Below are 21,633 nucleotides of genomic sequence, written 5' to 3'. Positions count from 1 at the left end.
ATGAACTGGTGTGGGTGGGGGGTGGGGGTTCACACAGCATTATCGGTTCCTTTAGTGTAGTACAAAATTAAACGGTCAACTTTATACTTGTCCATAATGGGTTTTTGTTATTTAAATAGCTTCTTCAGATGGCTGTATTAACTTTGAGAGCATGCAATTTAAAATGTTTGAAAAGTTAACACCATGTTGTCTTGCTCGGGGCTAGAGTGACCTGATAGGAGCCCACAAGAGTAATCATCAATAATCAGATTGTAGTTCTAGGTTTGTACAAGTGACCTTTTATCTCTACTCAAAGGCTGTTAATGATTGTTTAGCTTGCAAGTGGGCGGTAGATAAAATAAATGGGATTAAAAACTGAAATGCATCTTCCTTGCATTGATTAAAATAGTTATTTTGTGTTTTATGAAGCACATAATAAAATAAGTAATGAAATAAGATTTTCTCCTGCAGTTATGTTATATGTTTACATTTTTATTTTTCCTGTTCTGATTATTCCAACCAAACTGTTTTTCAGCCACAGCAGTGTGATTTTTGTTTTAAAGTAGTGAACATTTAGAAGAACGTAGACCAGAAAAAATGTATTTGGTCAGGACAGTCTAGGAGTTTATACGACATCAGTATCTAATGGTTTGCTCATCAAATATCATCAGGGACAGAAATCTTAATCACTTTTTGTCCCACATGGTTACAGTCAATGTGCTCTACATTGCACTCTGGGAACTGGTTTCTCTGTGTTTCCATTATGGTGCTAGAGTTTCACTAGCAAGAAATGCATGCATGCTGCTGCACCATGTGGTCATCATGTCCCAGTGTGAAATGATGTAACATGATGCACGCCTACATATGCGGTTTTGTGGAACATGGCGTTCTGATATATGATGTACAACTGAGAGCTCGTCTGTATTTGCAGAGCTGCAGGACACTGTGGAGGAGGTTCTACCAATGCTGAGAGAGCAGGGTATCAGTGTGTACCTCCTGTCAGAGAACTGCAGCATCCAGGGCATCAATACATTGTTGGACAAGATCTCCCAGGCCTCGGATCAGCCACTGTCCCCGGACCTGAGGGCCAATGTCAATATCAGGAGCACCGCTTTGTACATCTACACATCAGGCACCACAGGTACACCAGGAAACTCCTGACACCACCACTGTTGCTAGTTTCTTATTTAAAGTCAAAACAGATGCAGTCTAATACAAATGCCTTGCAATAAATCTAACCTTAATGAAGGTGCATTATACTGAAAGGTGTTGGTTATTATATCCAGCATATTTATAAAATAAAGAGTAGATCTGATTTGATTCTTCACTCAGCCTGTTCAGTGGCAGTGAAAACTGGGAACATTTAGTTCTGTCAAGTTTTTACGTGAGATATGAAGCTTTTGGAGTAGCACAATCCATCCATTATCTATACTGTTTAATCCAGAATAGGGTCGTGGGGGGTCTGGAGCCTATGTGGCACATCGAGCTGTAAAAATTAACACCTTATAATAGATATAGTGAACAATTCCGTATTATATAACCAAATGCCAGCATTAGTGTGTTTGATTCTGGCTGTTTAGCAGCTACTGTAACTGCTCCGTTATGCTCACCAGCTATTCAGTAACTGTTTATCATTTGGTGTTGAGCAGGTACCAGTAAAGTTGCAGGCCATAAAACCAAAACAATGAACTGGAAAACACTCAAGATCTGAACCAAACTGGAGAGCTGGGTGATGATTTACTATTCTTTTGGAAGGTTTGCCTAAAGCAGCCGTTATCACCCATGAGCGGGTATGGGCTGCCTCCTTCCTCCAGGCATCCTGTGGAGTCACAGCAGAGGACATCATCTACATCAATCTGCCTCTGTATCACAGCGCAGGCTTCCTCATCGGAATGACTGGAGCCATCGAGAGAGGTAATTGTTCTCTTAACCTTCATAGGAATGTAAGAACAGAACTATTCATCCACCTTGTTTGGGCAGTTTAACCTGTAGTATGGTTGTGTAATGTGACGCTGATTGCAGGTATAACCATTATTCTGCGGAGGAAGTTCTCTGCATCTCAGTTCTGGGACGACTGCAGGAAGTATAATGTGACAGTGATGCAGTACATTGGTGAAACACTGCGCTACCTCTGCAACACACCCAAGGTAAAAGGACTCTAGACCAACATGTAGTTTCAATGAATCGAGGACCGTTGTTGTAATGGAGGATCTCTAATCAGAGCTGTTGTCAATGTTTGCAGAAAGACAACGACAAGAACCACAAAGTGAGGATCGCCATTGGCAACGGAGTCCGGACAGACATCTGGTCGGAGTTTCTGAGTCGCTTTGGTGACATTCAAGTTAGAGAGTTGTATGCTGCCACAGAGGGGAACATCGGCTTCTTAAACTACACCTCCAAGATCGGTGCAGTGGGGCGAGCCAACTTCGTCCACAGTGTAGGAGCAACATGTGAAATGTTTGTTGTGGTAGTGTGGGGCACTGAGCCCCAGTTTGTAGCTAGCAGCTACAGTGGAGCTCTGATTTAAATTTGCCACACTGATTTGAAAAACGCCTCTTATAACCTCGGATCAGTGAGGGTGTGGAAGTGCAGTGTGGATTTTAACAACAGTGACCATAGAGGGAAAGAAATAAGCACCTGGCCTGAAGATAGTGGGGTGGGGTTGTTACAGCAGGGAGACAACACTTCTAGACATTTTTCTTTACTTGATTTATCCAAATTTGTGCTAAATCTTAGTTAATGCAGCTTTAATCAACAGTAGAATGTAGACGTTATGTGATTATACACCTTTAAATGAACTTACTTTCTTCTCCCAGTGGTTCTTCCCCTACACTCTGATCAAGTTTGACATTGAGAAGGAAGAGCCTGTTAGAAGCTCTGAAGGTCTGTGCATCAAGGCAGCCAAGGGTGAGTCAACATTACAGGCTGTTTACACCTCTCTCTGCTTTTTGACACAAGTAGCAGTAGCTGCTTTGTTGTCTCTGATGCTTAAACCAATAATTGTTCTGTGATCCTGTGACGGGCGATCGCTATTTCTCATGTCTTTGTCAGGTGAGACGGGACTTCTGGTGGTAAAGATTACTCACCGAACTCCTTTTGTGGGGTACGCTGGTAACCACCAACAGAATGAGAAGAAGAGGCTTCGCAATGTATTGGAAAAAGGCGACCTTTACTTCAACACCGGCGATTTGCTTCGGCTTGACCACGAGAATTTTTTGTACTTTCAGGATCGAGTTGGTGACACTTTCAGGCAAGTTGTGACTCATTTTGTGTTCTCCCATCAGTTTTGACTAAATCACTATTTAATACTTGTGAATTTGTTGGACAACAGAAACAGGAAAATATGTAAATAAGAATGACTAGCAACAATGAGTTTGCGGTGTGGATGGATCAGATTTTGTTGTTTCTTGGTGTGGATATAGTATTAATTTTAAGGCATGATGCATCATAGTATAAAATTTAAAGCAACAGTTCATCTTGTTTGGAAAGTACAGCCCAGTTTTTGTCTAAATGCAGTAAATCAACCCCAATATGTTAAACAGACGTTTGTTTTTGCGCCTACTTAAAGAAAAACTGTATTTGTGCCTTTGTTGCAGATGGAAAGGAGAGAACGTTGCCACATCAGAGGTTGCAGACATTCTCATATTGGCTCATTGCATTTTGGAGGCAAATGTATATGGTGTTAAAGTTGAAGGTAAAAACACTGACGTCATAAATATTCAACCCTGTCTGTCAGTATGGGAGCAGAAACTATAGAAGAGGCTTTTCTAATCATTTCCTGTATGTGAATCAAACCGATTAGGTCACGAGGGGCGGATTGGCATGGCAGCTGTCACTTTGAAGGAAGGAGAAGAGTTTGACTGTTTGGACACCTACAAGCAGGTCGTCAGCTACCTCCCAGCTTACGCGAGACCTCGATTCATCAGGATTCAGGTAAAACAAAACCCCTTATGTTGCCACTTGGGTGATATTAGTCTGCCTTACTGTCTTGGAGGTTGAGGACGACTGTAGACACTACTCAGCGCTAAGAAAGTCTCAACTTCTCAACATTTTTGGGTAAAAAAATTATTTAGCTAGTTTTATATAGACAATTCTCCTAAAAAGTGACTTTTTGAGTAGGCTACACTAAGATTAGGGAAAACGCAAGCGAGTTAATTTAGTTGCTCGATATATATTTATATTATTTGTATATACATGTTTCTTGTTCTGCTTTCTGTGTACTGAGGAACCTAGGATATCTACTGATACTCAGTTTTATAACACTTATGAAAAATCAGTTTAATGGGGATCTGTGATGTTTGGTCATCATCTGATTTGCCTCATAAGATCAGTATCGGTGTTGTTCCTTTGTTGCTGTTTATAAAGTTGGACAAACATTTTAAAACTTTTTTTTTTTTTTTTTAAGCCCTGCATAGAGACGACGGGGACATTCAAGATGAAGAAAGTGAGGTTGGTGGAGGAGGGATTCAACTGCACTTACATCAAAGACCCTTTATACTTCCTTGATCTTGAGAAAAAGACATACGTTCCCCTGACCGAGGAGATCTACAGAGCGATCACCTCTAGGGAAATCAAACTTTAACAAAGTAGCGAGTGTTGATGTTGAACCAGGCGACTCATTCCCTCATGGACCTCTAGACACTGCCAACTAATCTCAGGGACAGGAACTCTAGAACATCACATCATTTGAAGAGGCTCCTTTTTTTAAATTAACACAGCTACAGTTCATCTCTACAAAACTAATGTTTTTTTGGCATCCAGGTATATCTCCATGCCACTAGTGTGCTTTTAATAATTAAACTCTGGTTACCTCTTTCCCCCGAGTCTTTATGATCATTCAACTAAACTGCAACATTTAAATGTTTATTTTAATCAGAGATTTTTGCATTTGATGATAATATGGTAAAATGTAAAACTTAATTCTGATCAGATTTTACACAGATGTACATTAAAATTTTAAAACCTGCTATGTCACATGTTGTACAATCTGTGGCAGGTTTATCAGTGAACCTTTGAACTGATGTTATGTACAGACAGTCTTTGTTCTGTCAGATTGTTTGTGTACTATTGGCACATACTGTTAAACTTAATCACGTAAAGTATGTGAGGATCTTTACGTTGTTTTGCCCCCAAGTGCTCTGTCGTTAATCTAAGAGCTGCCGAAGTGCTCTTGTAGCCACGTTTATGGACACAGCGACTTTGATTGTGGTGGGGTGACTGACCTAACATGACCTCTGGCATAAAATACTTGGTCACAAGCTTAGTCATGGGACTAGCATGCCAAAGGTTGAAATTGATTAGTTTTTATTAAAAGTAAAGATATTTTTAATGCCCGAGAATGAACTTCCTTTTCTTACAGTCCCATTCGTCAACTATTTAAAGTATTATTTCCTCATTTGGATGTTCGGGCTTCTCTCTGCAGACTGATGCATGTTCAGTTTGTTTTCTGTGCTGAATAAGCTTCTCTGTGCACAATATGTGCAACAACATGTGATTTACTAAAGTGTGACAGGGAAACTTGCCTCCAGTGCAAACACACTGACAACAGGCTTTTCGGTGAAGTATAAGTCATTTGTACATTCATAAACGGTGGATTTTTGGATAGGAAGAAAAAGACTTAAGCATTTTTAACTAGTGATTGTTTTGGTTACATGACAAAATATTTAAAGCCAAATAGCTTTTGCTTTTTGAGCTTGAATGATTAGTTGATTAGAAACTAGTTAAAACGTTTTAAACAAAATGCCAAGTATTTGGTGATTCTGTAATTTTTTGTATTAGCTCTCATATTGTAAACTGAACTTTTGGGGTCTTTGAAAGGCATTATAAAGATGTATGACATCTTTATAATGCCCTTCTCTAGAAATGGATGATGAACCTTTTAAAACGAATTTCTGGCAGTTTACAACCCAAACAATTAAATTAATTGGTAGACTAACTGATAAAGTCAATAATCAATAATTGTAGCCCAGTGTGCTTGGAAAAAAAAAAAAAATCTGATCAGCGAACCAGAAAATGTCAGATTAATAAAAAGACATTAGGAAACTTGAGGAACATTAAGTGCCGTGGTGGCGAACAAACTAATAGGGTGCAGAATAATCCACCTGAATGCTCAGCTGACTAAACTTTCAGTAAATCAGGCGTTGCATACCGTCAAACACGCCAGCTTCTGCGCCCACAAAGGAATTCCTCGAGCTGTTTGGCAGAAAAACAGTCTGGGTGTGTCATTATATAAAACATCTGGAGGTTTGGAGCAACACAAAATAATCAAATCCGAGGAGCACTTACTTTAAAAGTGAATTTATTTATTAATACAGTGGTATACTTAGAAATGTCGCAAAAAAAAAAAAAAAAAAGTTGAACTAAAGAACCAATCTAAATAAATAAAAATGTCAGCCACACAGGAGAACAAACTAGTTGGGTTGAAGCAGTGTTATATCAAAAGAAAACAGTACTGATGTGCCATAATAAATTGTCTATTAGTACAAAAATACATTTCAGGGCACACAATACAGCATCCAGTATCACAAATAAAGGGGCCACTCTTCACAGCAGACGCCCTCAAGTACATCTTTTAAAATCATTTAAACCAAGCACTTCTCTATTTTGTAAATAAGAATAAAAAGTTTTGACTGTTAAAAATGCCTCCAGTAGTGTTTGTGTGTGTATAGGTTGGTAGAAAAGTCAGACTTATTACTGCTTATGTCAGTTCCAAGGCTCAGGGGTATAACCAGAATATAAACATAACCAATGTAACCGCTTTCTCTTTTTTAACAAACGTTTTCTCTTTTATACAAAATAACAAATGTACAAAAGTTGATTTACAGAGAACCAAGGCCATATGCTAGCAATATATACAGCCACAATTTAAACATCTTCTAGCTTTGTGTATTTCCTCAGACTCCATATGCATAGCGGTAAAAGAAAGCATACCATTTCATCAGCCTCAGTTATTCTCGTGTGCTAAATCCGAGTTCACCGTTTGAGAAAATGCAGAGACTTTTTCTTCGTAGTGATCGCTGTAACTGAAGGATCGATGTTTTAAAGTGTCACTGAAAAGTTAATATGCGGATAAGGCATCACTGCTTGCAGTGTACGATGGGGTTTTCATGTGTTGAACTTAGTGGTAGCAGGCATCTGGACCTGAGTCATAGCACATGCATAGATCTATAGACAGCAGGAGTTTGTAAAATCAAGTCAGTATATTTATCTGTGGTAAAACATTGCTACAAAACAGTTTGAAACAGTCCCGTGAGAGCAAACGGGCGTCGGACACTAACGCTTAACCTTCATTCCTCATCGTTTTATGATGCCTATATCTTCCTTCAGGAGTCAGGCTCAGCGTTTCTCTATCCTTCATGAGTGAAACGCATGACAGGGAACTCACAAACAAAAGTTTTGCATATACTAACTTTTCTGTTTGTGAGTGTCTTATTTTTTATTTTACAGTACAGAAATAAAAATCCCACTGCAATATTAAACAAGTTTCCAAAATTCTCCTTTTTCCCTCACACTGCTCTGACCTTTTACGAAATTTGCTAAAAATGTCCATATGAGATTTATCAGTCTGTGGCACTAGTCATGCATTCCAACTTCAGTTCCTTTGCTTAAATAACTTGATTTAATCTTTATTTTTTGCAAGCCTCAAAAGCACCAAAAAAAAAAAAAAGAACATGAGTGCAGTCTCAGGGATGCTGGACTCCTGTGTGTGTGTTTTTCCCCAAATTTTGAGCACAGTAAACAACGTGAGTAAATCAAGTTCATCATCTTACTTCATCATCAAGCATTGTGCACCATGCCGCAGTGGAGGGTGAGCAGCAGGGGCGACCGACGCCCCCTCTTTATCACATTCAGTAACAGGCCAGCTGTTGCCCTCTTCAGAAGTGGTCAATGAGCACAGACACACAGTTTGCACCCACCAGGTAGTTTGGGTCTCCAGGAAGAGATTTGTTCTGCCAGGTTTTGGGATCACCTGCAGGAAACAGAGACATGGTGACAGCTGCTGGAGAACCTCCCTTCATCTTAAAGCACAGGAAAACACACAGCTCAAACCAGAACAGATTATTCTGACAGACGTTCTCGTCAATAAAGCAGTAAACAACAAGCAGAACTAAGAATTTCAATGATTACTTCATTAATGAAGGCGGGATGTGTGATGAAGTCATGAGTCTGTGATTAATGCTTAACAGATCATTAATATAATGACTTGTAAATCTCAAATCACTTCACACATGAATTCAAGCATCACTAAAATAAGCCAGAATCCAGTTCAAGAGAAAAGGGACACGTTTAGACATGTATTAGATCACCTCCTCTGAAAGCACAACAGTATCTGTTAGTGAGAAATATTGAGCTGTTTTATGAAACTGGTGGTCAGATGTAAACAGTTTGACTAGGAGTATAAGGGCACAACCAGCTCAGGTTTCGGTTTAACCCACAATAACACACTAGTGTCAGTTCATTTTTCTTAGGCATGTAAAGCCACAAAACAAGCTAGGAAGTGGCATAACAAGACTTTCTTTGGCATTTTATTACTATTTCATTGAACAAAGCGGATCACAACACAGAAGAGACATTGAAATATTAACTGGGGACTTAAAAACCAGTCTGTCATCAAATCATGAGAACTAATGTACATGTGAGAAAAGCCCGCAGATGTAGCATTGCTCTGCTATAATATCGGATTCACGATGGACAACTTTACCTGCCGCCTACATTACCCATAATGCAGCTCGACTGCTGACAGTTCAAAGATCTGGGTGTGGTGCTCGCCACAGGTACAGATTTTGATTTTCAAACTTAACTACAGCTCCACCTGACACTCGGTTGATCAGATTCAACGCAGATTTTCCACAACTTTTTTCACTCAAGTAAAATTAATATTCTGATAATAATTTGCAAATGATTACAAAATGTCCACTGACTAAAAGTGAATATAAAGAAGTAGTGAAACAGACGCAGAGGCTGATCAGATGGGTCTGAAATACCCTTTTCTCTGTAAGTGGATATCAACTCATTGGGTGGCATGTAAATGAATGTACAAATGAACAGAAATCAGTTAATGAATGTTAACTATTTACATCAACTCCTAATGACCAAGTAAGCACTTGCTATATAACGTTTGTCCATCACTATTTCCTGAAGATGTAGATTAATTTTTCTGTCCAGTTGAAGAGCTAGCACACAGCAACGTTTGGCACTGTTGCTTGAAAAATGACTAAATGATTTATTAAAACGGTTGTCAGTTTTCTGTTGTGTCGTAGTGTATTTGTTAAAACAAGTCTCTGCAGTTCATATTAAGCATGAAATAAGAAAAATGTCCAAAGAGCGCATGCATGAGAAAGAGGTGAGGGAGAATATGAAAAACAGACATGAGAAGCTTTCCTCTCTAATCATTAAAGCCAACCCACAGACCCAAAAGGACAGGGAGAGGACAGCGTACCCGACGAGGAGTCGGAGGATTTTAGAGCAAAAGACCAACCATCAGGGGTCATAGACGCACAGTGAGGTAAGCGCAGCTCCACCGGCTTCAGGAACTTAAGTCCGTGAGGGCCACACATCACCAGTGGACTGAGCAACGTTTCTCCTGCATGGACACACGACAAGATTTAAATTCCACAAATTAAACAAGCAGGAATTAATCAACAGGCTGAGTTATTGATTACCCAAGTCTGCTGCCAGGCCTTCACAATGAATGACAAAGACTTGCCAGATTAATTAAGTCCACTCCCATATGACGACATGGATGTTATATTATTTAAAAGCAGATTTAAGAGCAACTGTGTACCATGGTCTTTGCTGTAAATCAGCCACTCCCTTACATCTGTATATTACCTACTCATAGTTCTTGTGTTGCTCTGAGTGTGCAGCAACATCAATGAAGTATAAACTTCAGTAAGTCACAAATCTAGAAAATCTTCAGTCATCAATTCTACATTTACCTGTTAAAGATGCTGCTAATACTTTATGCTGATGTAGCCATTCATTAAAAAAACAAAAAAACAAACAAAAACCACACATACTTTATGGGTGCAGATAAATCCCCTATTCGCCCTGAAACAAAACTCCTTTAGTGATGGAAGACATTGTGCAACAGTGCAGCACTGACCTTTCTCCTTGTCGAGCGGGGGCAGGATGCTGTTGTCGCGGCACACTTTGAAGTAAATCTCCTGCTCCACGCTTTCGGGGATGGCACCCTGAGGGATGATGATGCTGACGCCCGTCTCAATGGAGCTCAGGACCCCTCCGTTGCAGTTGAAGATCCCCCGGGCAGTAGCCACCACGGTGTGCCCTTCGTCCTCATCGTCATCATCCAGCACACTGGGGCTGAGGGGCAAAGGCACAGATGTCAACATCATCAGTCAAAACTGTGTAGGCAGACAATAATGCACAGCAGAGGACATGAGAGCAAAGCCCCTGTGGACACACGAGTCTGTCTTTTAGCAGTTCACAGAACTTACCGCTGCTGTTAGAGGTGGAAGGTTATCAGTGTCTTACCTAACAGGGATGGCTTTGGGGATGGCGTTGATGTTATTGTGCTGGTATTTGGGCCTGTTGTCCATAGTGCGAGTGAAGGTGTCCAGGCCGCTGTCATGGTCCAGAGGCTGTGGTGAAAGCTGAGGCTTCCCACTGCTGTTGCTCACCACACCGGGCTTGCTGAGGAAGTCCGTCTTCACCTGTGTGTCATTGGGCAGCAGGTTGTGGTTGAACTTGGGGCTCTCGAACTTGCGCTCAAAGGGCCGGGCTGAGCTGGTGTAAGGCTTGGGAACGTAGCGGTTATAGGTAATTGGAGCTGGAGTGCCCAGCATCTTTGGGGGTGCTGCATCGGTGCCGTTGACTGGGGATTTGTCAGGGAGACCCCTGGGGGGCAGGTAGGCCCCTGGTGCAGGTTCTTCCCTGCTGACCGGCCTGAGAGCGGCCAGATCAGGTTTGGGATTGGGTGAGCTCAACTGTTCAGGTATGGCGTTAGCTGGAAATGTATGGAGGACGACACAGTCAGCTAAATACAGTCTTTGTCAAAATGTCATATCCTTGTCAGATATACTTAAAATAGCTTAAATGATTTGTTCAATAGTAACTCAACTCACAGAAAACTGATTAAGGTCATTTTCAAGCAAAAATAAGAACATCCTCTATTTCCAGCTTATGAGAATATATCTTATGTGATTTTGTACTGAGGTTTGGACATACGGAATTTAAAGATGTCACTTGGACTTAAAAGCATTATGAGCAATGCTTTTTGGATATTTGCTTTTTGTTTTTAAATAAACCCAAATATTATCTGAAACATTAACTTGTAGACTCAGTGATAATAAACATACTCATTTGTTGCAGCCCTAAACAACAGAACTGACACATTACTGCATCTTTATAATGTTAATTCACACTATATAGGCTGAGAGGCAGGAAGCATCAGAGAGCTTACCGTCGTTGGGGCTGAGTTTAGGTAGCGTGTTGGGTGGGATGGCAGGGGCAGGTGGCCCATATTGAGAGGAGGGGCTGATTTGGGGTAGGGGTTCATATCTTTTTTCCACTGGACTCACCTTCTCTACAGACTCAACTCTGCAGTAGGAAACAATACAGTTAATAAAAACAATGATGCTGTGTCACTCAGTGGCAAGAACAGAGCTCTGAGCCACTACCGGCGTAAGGACTGTTGTTATACCTGTTGTACGGGTAGGATAACTGAGGTGGTTTGGGCAGATCATGAAAGCGGTTGATACTGGGAGTGGGTTGGCCCGTGGCTTTGCTGTCAAAACTACGACGATCAAAGTAGGACAACTGTTTCCTGTAGTACTCCTCATCTTCATCTGGGTCATAGTGGTTGGAACGCACTACATCATCCAGTGGTTTACTGTGGGGCTTCTGTGGCTCAGGAGCCCTGCAGAAAAAGCCAAAGGAAACAAGTAAAACCCCTACAGCGATTTAAACAGCAAAGCACAGACAACGGCATTGGCTGGACAACGTAAAGCCTGCCAGACAACGTTTTGACATTTTGGATTTCCTGCGCACTCATTTGGAGATGAGTCAATGACAAAAAATTGTCAAATATGTCTGAAAACATTCTGGCTACTTCTCACAGCAGGGAGTTCCCTAATGACCCAGCTAACATGCAGGAAAAGCACTCTTGGTAAACTCCCATCATTTAGTCAAATGTTAGCCTTGGCAAACCTGTCTTGTCTTTGCGCGGCAGCACTGGCTTGCTGCACAGTGAACTGACTCCACTAGATGGAGCTCAAACAACAACAAATGAATTCCCAGGTGCCTCTGCAAAGACCTTACAGTTGTCCTTCACCCAGCTACTCTGCAGCCTGGGGTGCAGTAATGAGGAGTACAAACCTATAGGTAGGCTTCTCCTGCTCCAGGTTGTTGAGGGAATTGGCTTTGAGAACAGGACCAGGTGCAATCACAGGTTTGGGAACATCTGCGGGCTGAAAAGCAAAGAGAGGACTCTCTTTAGCATTTTCTGCATCTGATCCAGATTTTTGCACACATGAATGGACTGCATGCACACATAGATATATGGCACTGCGTCTGACATCTCACAGCCCAGACAATCATCACTTCATAAAAACAAGCTCACATTTTCAGGTTCTGCAGTTTTGTTTTTTTTTGGCTGATGTATCTGCATTTTGGAAAGGTCCCTTTGACCCCCATGGAGCTTTGTTAGTTATCTCATGTTGCTTTGAAAATGTGTGTATCCAAGTCAAACCTCACCAACAGCTGACAAAAATTTGACATTTTGCCCGATTTTATTATTTTTTAATTCTATTTTCTTACCTACTCTTTAAACATCCTTATATTGTTTGTTTTGTGACGCGTGACCTGAATTTCTTAATCAGCAACATGTACAACTGTGATGAAATGTACAGCTATGAGGCCTTTACATTATTTTGTCTACCAGCTTAATCAAAGCCGCTCTCTGTTGCAGAAAATGTTTGACCTACTGAGGTGACAGCTTTACACCTCTGTGAGGAACCTACCCTGAGCGCTGAAGATTCTCCTCCCTCTTTCGCCCTGTCCATAGAAACAGACCGTTTATTCTCAAACATCTTGACTCTGTTGAGCACTGACTGTGGTTTCATGGCCGGGTCCTCATTCAGGTCTTCCCGAGGTGGAGGAGGGAGGGGTTTGGAGCCTGGAGTGACAGCTGGCTCACCTGGGGATGGCAGGGTCTCTGGTTTAGGAGTGGGAATGGTGGGTTCAGAGTTCATCATAGGCTCATGTATCCCTGGCTTATAGCCCCGGTTTGCAGGTCCATGAACATAGGTGGGCCTCAAACCTGAGTCACCGTAATACTGCTTTGGAGGCTCTGGCGATCGAGGGGAATTAATGGGAAAGCCATGAGGTTCTGCCTCATAAGGAGAGCGGGCATCGTAGCCTGCTGGAGGCGGGGGTGGAGGTTCATCATAACGAATGGGGCCAGGTTTAGTGTGGCGTGGCCTGCCATCGTAGCCCACTGGTGGTGCCTCATCATAGCGCGGCTGAGGAGGACTGTAGTCCCTCCGTGGTCCATCCTCATAGGGTGACCGGGGGTTGTAGCCCATGGGTTGCTGGTGGCCTGGCTGGTACCCTGCAGGTTGGGAAGATGAGGTCTGCTGGTCATAGGGGGGCCACTGTTCTTTGTAATGAGGCACACGGTTGTCGTAGTGCAGGTGAGAGTCAGTGTTGTGAGGCTTTGGTTCTGTGTAGCCGCTGCCATCATATGCGTAAGGCGGGTGGTCGTATTCGCGATATGGCTGTTTGTCCTGGTACAGCGGCTGGTGACTATAGCTCATAGATGGCTTCAGGCCATGGCTGATTCGAACAGGGTCCTCCATATTATACAGATCTTTCTTGTACAGCTGTGAAGAAACATGACAGAATTAATACATCCATAACATTGTCATCATTTTGAACTTTTATCAGCCACCATGTTGAAGGAGAGAAAGCAGCCAGGGAAAATGCTTTCCCAACACCAGCTGACTTCAAGATTAATTTCAGTACAGAAATTAAACTGAGACCTTGAGCAACTGAAGACTGTTACAGAAAAATTCCACTACCAATAAATTAAACAAACATCAAGTCAAAGTGCAACTACACAAGCAAACCCTTATCCATTATTCAAAAACAGACCTGAATGCTTGTTTGACAAGATGCCTTTCAAAAATGATAATCCATATAAAACTGGATTTTACAGATTGACATGTTTCATAAATAATGAACTAAGAAGTAATTTGCACATTTCTGAAAGGCCTCATTTCAAACATATGATGTGTAGCCTGTAGACAGCAAGTCTAATAACTTCCTATGGAAGAAGGCTGATTTGTTGGCATCTACTCCAGACAAAGCTACTTAACAGAAACAACACAATGCAATGTGCTAATATAACTTTGTTTTTCCATAGGGAGAATTGCTTATTGGAAATCATTTCCAAGAGTACTGTCTGCAGGTTAGCTTTCATCATGCAACCAACATTCAGTTTGCAACTAATGCAACGTCAAATTACTGCCACTACAACAGACAACACATCTACCACTACAATGCAACTGTAAGTGCTACTATTGTTCATCTACAGTAGAGAATTAAAGCTGAAAGGAACCCAAAAAACATTAGGAGCCATGCAAAGGAAGTAAGAGGCATCAGTTAGGGCTGGTTGTTGATGTCTTCACCCTGGTCAAAGACTCAGATGTACCAGTCCTTCTGGTCTCCCAGCCCACTGTAGTGCATGTGGACCGGTCTGTCACACATTTTCTCTGGGAGCCAGAGGCACACAGTGGGCTCAGCAGGTCACAGTGTGGGCATGTCATGCAGAGAGCGAGTGGAAAGCAATGTGCGAGGAGACAGGCAGTTAAAACAGCAGACTGGGGCCCAGGCCCAGTCCGAGTGGCTGGTGAAACAGCGGGTACCTTTGGTTCTGGACCAGGTGGTCCAGACGGGTGGGGTTCGTGTGGTGGTGGTGTTGGGGGCTGAATAAGTTCAGGGGCAGGGCTGGGGCTGCTAAGTGAGTCAGCCTGAGGAGCTGCGGCTGCAGCAGGTGGCTCCTCTAGGTGCATACCCTCTAGCTGTACAGGCTGCTCAACAGCAGGGGGCGCTACCACCGTCGAAGGCAACGAGGGCATGGGCAGAGCAGCCTCATCTTGCTGTGAAGCATTGTTAAGAGACACTTATAACACAGCCTGCCAAGAGCACACAAAGTACAGCTCACCATAACACCACAATCTTCTTCCTTAAACTGAATCAGTTTTAAACCAGCCAGAAAATACACTTGCAAAAATCTGGTTAGAATAGATGACAGCGGCTTCGAAAACATGTTTATTACTTGGCAAAGGACACCTATTCTTGACAAAGATCAAGACATGACACTGAACACAAAGGAGCTATCCCTCTGCTCTGCTGTCATTTACTTTTAGCCCTACATTCATTTGTGACCAGCCTGCAGTGGCCTACCTGCAAAGCTAGATATGAACTTTACCTGCGGTGGCACGGCCATCTTGAACCCAGCAGGGTCTGTGCGACTGGCTGGATCGGGCTGCACCGTGTGCTGGTACCCAGGATAACCAGGAGTGTCTTGAATTACAGGTGGGTCTTCTCGCACAGGCTCTGAAGAGCGGGTGATGGCAGGCTCCGTGGGCAGACCCACCTCGTCATTCAAAGTCTCGTCAAGCTCCTGGTCTGTGTATGCTCCACCTTCCGTGTCTGTGTCCTCATAGTCAGAAGTGTGGCGGCTGTCTGTGCTATACATGGAGTATTCACTACCTGGAGCAGACAGGTAGGACAGACGATCGTCGTGGATATCCAAATCATCCTCTGTAGTGCCATCCGCCTGAGCAGAACAGAGACACTGTCACCTCATGGCTCACTAAGTCAGGCTAACGGCCTATATAATGCTGCTCAGTGTAATGGAGTAGAACAACTAAGTGGCCAGTTTCTCTCACCTTGCCTTCTGACACCCACACCAACTGGTTCTGCTGTTGCTGAATTGTTTCCTTCAGAGCGCCGTACCAACCATCATTCATATTGTTCAAGTTGATGGTGGCTAAACATATATTTTGAGTCACAATCGTTTCATAATGAATAAAACACAGAAAAGAGTCATTTAAACTTTACTGTGTTTTAACACTCACTGGTGAACAGGTGATGATTGTTCTTCCTCAATTTGATAGCTCGCTCATAGAGCTTCCTGGCGCTCTTCCTGGACTCTGGACACAGTCTAGTCCTCATGTTCTTCACACCCTGCTTATTATCAGGATTTAGGAAGACTACAATCGGGTACCACTGAGCATAGTTCAGCCTGTCAACAGCATTTGGAGTGATGTCCAGCACAGCATGTTTATCCTTCATGAGATAAAGACAAGAAGAAAGATGACCACATATCTGTGGTGAGACCATCCACAAATCTATAATGCATTTTGTAAAGGGAAGCGTACGCACTCTGTCAATGATCTGCTTGATAGTGTGAAGACGAATGATTCCTGAACTACGCTGATCTGTTCCTGCATCTCTCGGTTCACTCTCTGGAAAACGTTCAGGAGGTTTATGTAGAAACATTTCTGAGTACAGGCTGCCGTTATCTTAAGTATATTTGCGATATTATGCATATTAACTTACTTGCAAGCTCAAAAAGATCTGGCTCTTCTCTGGAGAGTTTTTCTCGAGCAACATCAGCGATGGGCCCAAAGATCACAACAGGTCTCAGAAAACCAGCTGCAGAAAAAAAAAAAAATGTATTTAGAGATACTATATATACAGAATGCAGCCTGTCTCACATTGACATACTGTATAGCCTGGCAGACATGATCAGACTGCTCACCTTCTCTCAGTACCACTCTTTCATAAGCTGGGAACTTTGTCTGGACAGGTTGGGAGGAGAGGTCCTCTCTGCTCTTCCTAAGATTCCTCTTTGAGCTGCGAAGACCACGGAACCTCCAGAAGTCAGCCCTGTCACCCCCAGCTGTTTTGGGAAGAGTGTATTGCACGCTGGAGAGCTGTTCTGCTCTGTTGGCAGATAGCAGTAAGACAGAGACGGCTCTTAATGGAACACATGCTTATGGATGTGTCATAAACTTGGCACAGCCAATAGCAAAGGACATTACGTGGCAATAATAACCATAAATACAAACAGGGGGACTGACTGTCTACTGTTGTGACAAATATTTATCAAGCACGTCACTCTATGAAATAACTGACATGTTATTCATGGCAATGCAGACATCTCTGTCAGGAAGCTGTCACCTGTTTTTGTTGGGGATGATGCCCCTCTCCACCTCTTGGTGGTTCTTGCCAATGCGAATAGCGAGCCAAGAGCCCAGCTTGCCGTTGTAGAGGGTGTCCACCACACGGAAAACCTCACCCTTGTTAAAGCTTAACCCATATGGAGATTCTTTTTCATACTCAAAGTGTGTTCGGATGTAGAAGGAATCACCGACATCTGACTCCACAATTCGCCGATACACTGGACAGGACAGAGCAGAGAGTAAGAAACACTGTGCCTGTATGATCAGTAGAAATTCACTTCTTATCTTACTCACCATCTTTTTTCTTCTGGGCCAGAATGGTGACCTCTTCACCCTTAGGAAGGTCCAGGAGGAACAACACCGCCTCCTCTCGGATTATGTTTGCAAAATCTACATTATTTACCTGGAATTTAGGAAAAGAAAAGTTATGTTTTTCACAGAATAATGTCACTGTTAACTTGGCTGTAAGTTTAAGGAGTGGGCATTATTTTACACTGAGTGTGTACAAAAAAGTGTATCTCTCTACTCAGAGGTATATATAGCTCTTCCTGTTCTCAGCATTGCCTGGGAAATTGTAGGTTTTACTGCACTCAAGCCATTTGTCATTATACTTGGAGAAAAGCGGAGGCGGTACAAACAGTGAGACATACAACTGTGAGGAAATGAGACACACATAGTGAGAGGAAACTCTTTTTTGTGTGTAATTCCTCAAGACTATTGCTATGAGATGAGCCTGGAGGTACAGGAATTTTGGAAGAGCTAGTGTGTAAAACCATGAATACAAAAAGGAAAAGCCTGAGGACACATTACCCATAAACCATGGCTGTTTACCGACACAATCAGGTCGTCAAAACAAACAGAATATAAATGGTCCTTTGTAGCATACAAAAACAATTCCAAGTTTCCAACACAACTTTTCACAGAGTCTCATTTTACACCAAGTTTTAAATTCAAAAACAAGCACTTGATCTCAGCCGTCAGATTTGACATTTATACAACACATAAAAGACGCTCACCCTGAGAATTTGGTCGCCCTCCTCCAGGCCCTCCTTAGCAGCTGGGCTGTCCTCCAGCACTCCAGCTACAAAGATGCCCACGTCATTACCTCCAGCTAGCCGCAGTCCCACACTCTCCCCCTTCTTGAACTTCACCAGCTTCATGCTTGGCCTGAGGACAAACACAATCATTGGGCTGATTGTCTTCGACATGGCGTTTCATTTTTATGAATACAAACGCCACTTCATGAATTGGTGGATGCAGACAGGTTTCTCTTTTTTGAGACAGTTTACTCTTTGGTGAACAAAAGAAAGATGCAATCCTAGAGAACTTATGAAAATATTTCAGTTATTCAGTAAATAACCACAGTAAATTGTCTTAAATAAAAACACTGATAGGTGTGCATTGTGTCATATTTAAAGCTGCTTACTCAACTTGCTTTGAAATTTAAGGAAGCGTTTTATATTAGGGCACTTTATAACATCAGTATTACCGTAGGATGCTATCATCGTGGGCAGCACTTGGCACAGGGGCATCAGAGGGACTGACTGGCAGGTCTACATCTGGCTGTCCAGGCTGAGCATACACCGGTTTGGGCTCTGAACAAAAACACACAATGCTCATATTATTAATGCAGATGGATGATCATCATACAAACATAAATTGTACATGTAAAAAAATAAATAAATAAATAAATGAAACATCTCAAGTGGTGGAAGGTACTTCACTACATTTTAGAGGCAAATATTGTACGTTTTACTCCACATCTCTTTTATAAATTTTACTCGTCACTTTTCCTGAGCAGGGAGGTCAAACAGAAAGGCAGCAGAGTGCTTGCAGGCTGGGGAGGAACATCAAACTCGATCAACTCATGTGATTTATTTTCACTTGGCTCCAGGCAAAGTCAGCCAGGCTCAGCAGGCATCTGGATCCAACTTTGGATCTAATGACTGGTTCAAACAAGATTACCTGTTTTGCTGCAAATTACAAGCAAAGAAATACTTGCTGCTTTATTTACTTCCTAGTCTCACAAGCATGGATGTGAGACAGATTAAAATTAATTAAGCAATTTCCCTTACAGTGACCTGGTATAATGGCTAATACTTGTATATCTGACCTGGGAGTGGTGGGAGCTGCTTCTCTTCTCTGGCAATGACTGACTCCTTTGGTTTGGGCAAAGGAACTTCCTCAGCTAGCGTCGCTGGTGTTGAAGCTGGCTTCGAGAGTCGTTCATCGTCACGACTTCTTTGACTGCACACAACAACAGATGATAGAAAATACAAAATGAAGACACAAGATTATAAATATTGTATTCTGGAGCTGTACAACTTGTAAGCAGCAGGAAAGCTTTAAGGTTACAACACCTTGACACATCAAAATACCAAGGCCAAATAGGCCTTTCTCCTGACTGCAGTGGACACATGCTGGCTGAGAAGAAAAACACGTGAAAATACAGCTGGCGTCTGAGGTTTGTATCTTACTCTTGAAGGTCACCACGTTGTCTTTCCACTCTTTTGTGCTCTATTTTTAGAGCCGCTTATCTAAGGTGTCAGAGTGGATTCTGTCCTCCAGGTGAATTTCACTTTGTGGCACTGGCTTTAGACCAGCAAACGTTTCAATGCCAATTTAAAAACATTAAAGCTGTGTAAACTGATGCACACTGACCCTGGCCAATTGTAAGTTTCATAAATGTAACTGATGACAGAATTTCCTTGTGTTTTGATAAATGCTGACTTTCCCATAGTATTTCAAATGAGAAATCAAACCAGGAGGATGCTAAGCCTTTGGACCAGTGGTACGGCTCTATGGCTCTAACTTGGACCTTCTGGTCACATGGCTGGTCACTGGCACAGGTTTACTGGCAAAATACTACTTTATTCACAGGCTGTCTGAACTGGCTACAGAGAAGAACGAACAAACAAACAAAAAAAAAACACCTCTTTTTCAGTCCATTTTTGAGGAGGCCCTGTCAACATCACATGCCAGAGATCAGGTTCAAATAAAACAAAAACAGCCTGCCCTAACGCCTCTTTCTGTTAACTGAAATACTTTCTTAAATGAATTACAAGCACTACAGTGGACTACATGTGTCATCAGGAAATTATTACAACACATTTTTGCTCTTGGAATCTTAACTTTACACATAGAGTTGTGGCCACTGCACAGAAACAGAATCTGTTCAACAGAAAAGAGAGAGAGAAATCAAGCCAAACATCCACTACAGACAAAAAGGTCTTTCAAAAGCTCAGCCACGTGTAACAGAAGAGACAGTTGGCACTGAAAGTTAGTGACAGCCCTTTGTTTCTTCACTGTTGGGGCCATATCGTTCTGGTGCCAAATTTTTGTCCACCAAAATATTTGAGAGACACAGAGATCTTGTGACGCTTTTCACGGGGCTTTCATCTCAAGTCAAAACAGGAAACACCACTGAATAATTTCTGTCATACGCCACTTAGGCATCGTTTCATCAGGTAATTATTTGCTGTTACACCAAATACTGATTTTCCCTCACACAACTGAGTAGTTTGTCACCTAAATCTACACCTACAATACCTTTCTCTCAATCTCCTTTAAATCTATTTGTAATGTAGTATTTCTGATCATTTTGCTGTTATAACCTGGCCTCTAATGAGACTTTTTTTTTTTTTAACCCTTTGATTTTTTTTTAAAATCTGAATTATTGTTCTACTGGATCACTACTGTTTTATATCAGCAGAGAGAAAATAGAACTAAAGCCTACAAGAGAACACAAATTATAACCTTATATTTATCACCTGCATTTCCTTAATGGCAACTAAATGTCTGAAACAAATTTGTATATGCATGATCATTACCTGCCACTGCTGATTTGTGGGGGTGAGTTTCTGGAGTGGTCTGAGGGTTCAGATCTCCTGTCTGGAGAGCGGGAGCGACTGCTACGATGTCTGTCATGTGATCGATTGGAATGGTCAGATGCCAGAGAATGGATATCTGAAACATCTGAAAAAACAAGAGCCAATGTTCAACGAGCACAATCTGACACACACACTGACAAGTCTGACTTTTAAACTGGGCCCGGTTTCAGCTGATTCCAGCACTTAACACCACTCTCACCGTCTCTGTCAGAGGCGTTGGCTGAAGGAATGCTGTCATCGAGGTCAGGGATGTTCAGCAAGGTCGCTCTCTCATCCCTCTGAACAACCATTTTTAGCTTGCCCTTTGACCTTTCTATCAGCTTCTTGGCATCTATCAAGGAGAGGTTCTCTGTCACTGTGCCATTGATCTACGAGTATCAGGGGAAAACAGACAGTGATGACCATCTTTACAAAGCCACAGAATTAAAGTAACAAAGAAATCATGTTTTGTTTTACATTTGAACACAGAAATAATCATGTGAGAAGTCAGGTCTGGGTTGCAAATGCACTGTCTTAAGGGCAATATGTTAACTGCAACAATGATATGTTTG

At 42.1% G+C, this 21,633-nt stretch overlaps 2 protein-coding genes across 10 annotated transcripts in view; one reads left to right on the top strand and one right to left on the bottom strand.

Annotated features, from left to right (window-relative positions):
- slc27a2 (solute carrier family 27 member 2) overlaps positions 1-5,310 on the top strand; it is a 6,775-nt gene extending 1,465 nt beyond the window's left edge. Inside the window, exons 2-10 of the mRNA XM_020621951.1 lie at positions 911-1,120; positions 1,735-1,893; positions 2,002-2,126; positions 2,222-2,416; positions 2,796-2,886; positions 3,031-3,229; positions 3,576-3,673; positions 3,782-3,912; positions 4,385-5,310. Of these exons, the coding sequence (XP_020477607.1) occupies positions 911-1,120; positions 1,735-1,893; positions 2,002-2,126; positions 2,222-2,416; positions 2,796-2,886; positions 3,031-3,229; positions 3,576-3,673; positions 3,782-3,912; positions 4,385-4,561 (1,385 nt within the window). The 3' untranslated portion in view covers positions 4,562-5,310. The remainder of the gene's footprint in view (positions 1-910; positions 1,121-1,734; positions 1,894-2,001; positions 2,127-2,221; positions 2,417-2,795; positions 2,887-3,030; positions 3,230-3,575; positions 3,674-3,781; positions 3,913-4,384) is intronic.
- Positions 5,311-7,482: 2,172 nt separating this feature from the next.
- Positions 7,483-21,633, bottom strand: part of tjp1b (tight junction protein 1b) — a 62,245-nt gene continuing 48,094 nt past the window's right edge. For 5 of the 9 annotated variants that reach the window (XM_020621520.1, XM_020621527.1, XM_020621552.1 and 2 more), the window contains 22 exons: positions 21,282-21,450; positions 21,023-21,167; positions 19,306-19,439; positions 18,682-18,787; positions 18,209-18,359; positions 17,487-17,595; positions 17,191-17,410; positions 16,769-16,953; positions 16,567-16,662; positions 16,390-16,472; positions 16,083-16,293; positions 15,894-15,994; positions 15,431-15,781; positions 14,865-15,098; positions 12,960-13,820; positions 12,316-12,407; positions 11,642-11,857; positions 11,402-11,538; positions 10,474-10,945; positions 10,085-10,302; positions 9,419-9,562; positions 7,483-7,948 (listed from right to left, as the gene is read on the bottom strand). In XM_020621520.1, the coding sequence (XP_020477176.1) occupies positions 7,854-7,948; positions 9,419-9,562; positions 10,085-10,302; positions 10,474-10,945; positions 11,402-11,538; positions 11,642-11,857; positions 12,316-12,407; positions 12,960-13,820; positions 14,865-15,098; positions 15,431-15,781; positions 15,894-15,994; positions 16,083-16,293; positions 16,390-16,472; positions 16,567-16,662; positions 16,769-16,953; positions 17,191-17,410; positions 17,487-17,595; positions 18,209-18,359; positions 18,682-18,787; positions 19,306-19,439; positions 21,023-21,167; positions 21,282-21,450 (4,530 nt within the window). In that variant the 3' untranslated portion in view covers positions 7,483-7,853. The remainder of the gene's footprint in view (positions 7,949-9,418; positions 9,563-10,084; positions 10,303-10,473; positions 10,946-11,401; positions 11,539-11,641; positions 11,858-12,315; positions 12,408-12,959; positions 13,821-14,864; positions 15,099-15,430; positions 15,782-15,893; positions 15,995-16,082; positions 16,294-16,389; positions 16,473-16,566; positions 16,663-16,768; positions 16,954-17,190; positions 17,411-17,486; positions 17,596-18,208; positions 18,360-18,681; positions 18,788-19,305; positions 19,440-21,022; positions 21,168-21,281; positions 21,451-21,633) is intronic. The other 4 variants (XM_020621537.1, XM_020621576.1, XM_020621530.1 and 1 more) reach the window with 3 other exon arrangements.

The sequence above is a fragment of the Monopterus albus genome, unplaced genomic scaffold (assembly GCF_001952655.1).
Source record: "Monopterus albus unplaced genomic scaffold, M_albus_1.0 scaffold7.1, whole genome shotgun sequence".
Classification (NCBI taxonomy): domain Eukaryota; kingdom Metazoa; phylum Chordata; class Actinopteri; order Synbranchiformes; family Synbranchidae; genus Monopterus; species Monopterus albus.
The sequence above is the reverse complement of the archived record's forward strand: the minus strand, read 5'-3'. Positions and strand labels throughout refer to the sequence as shown.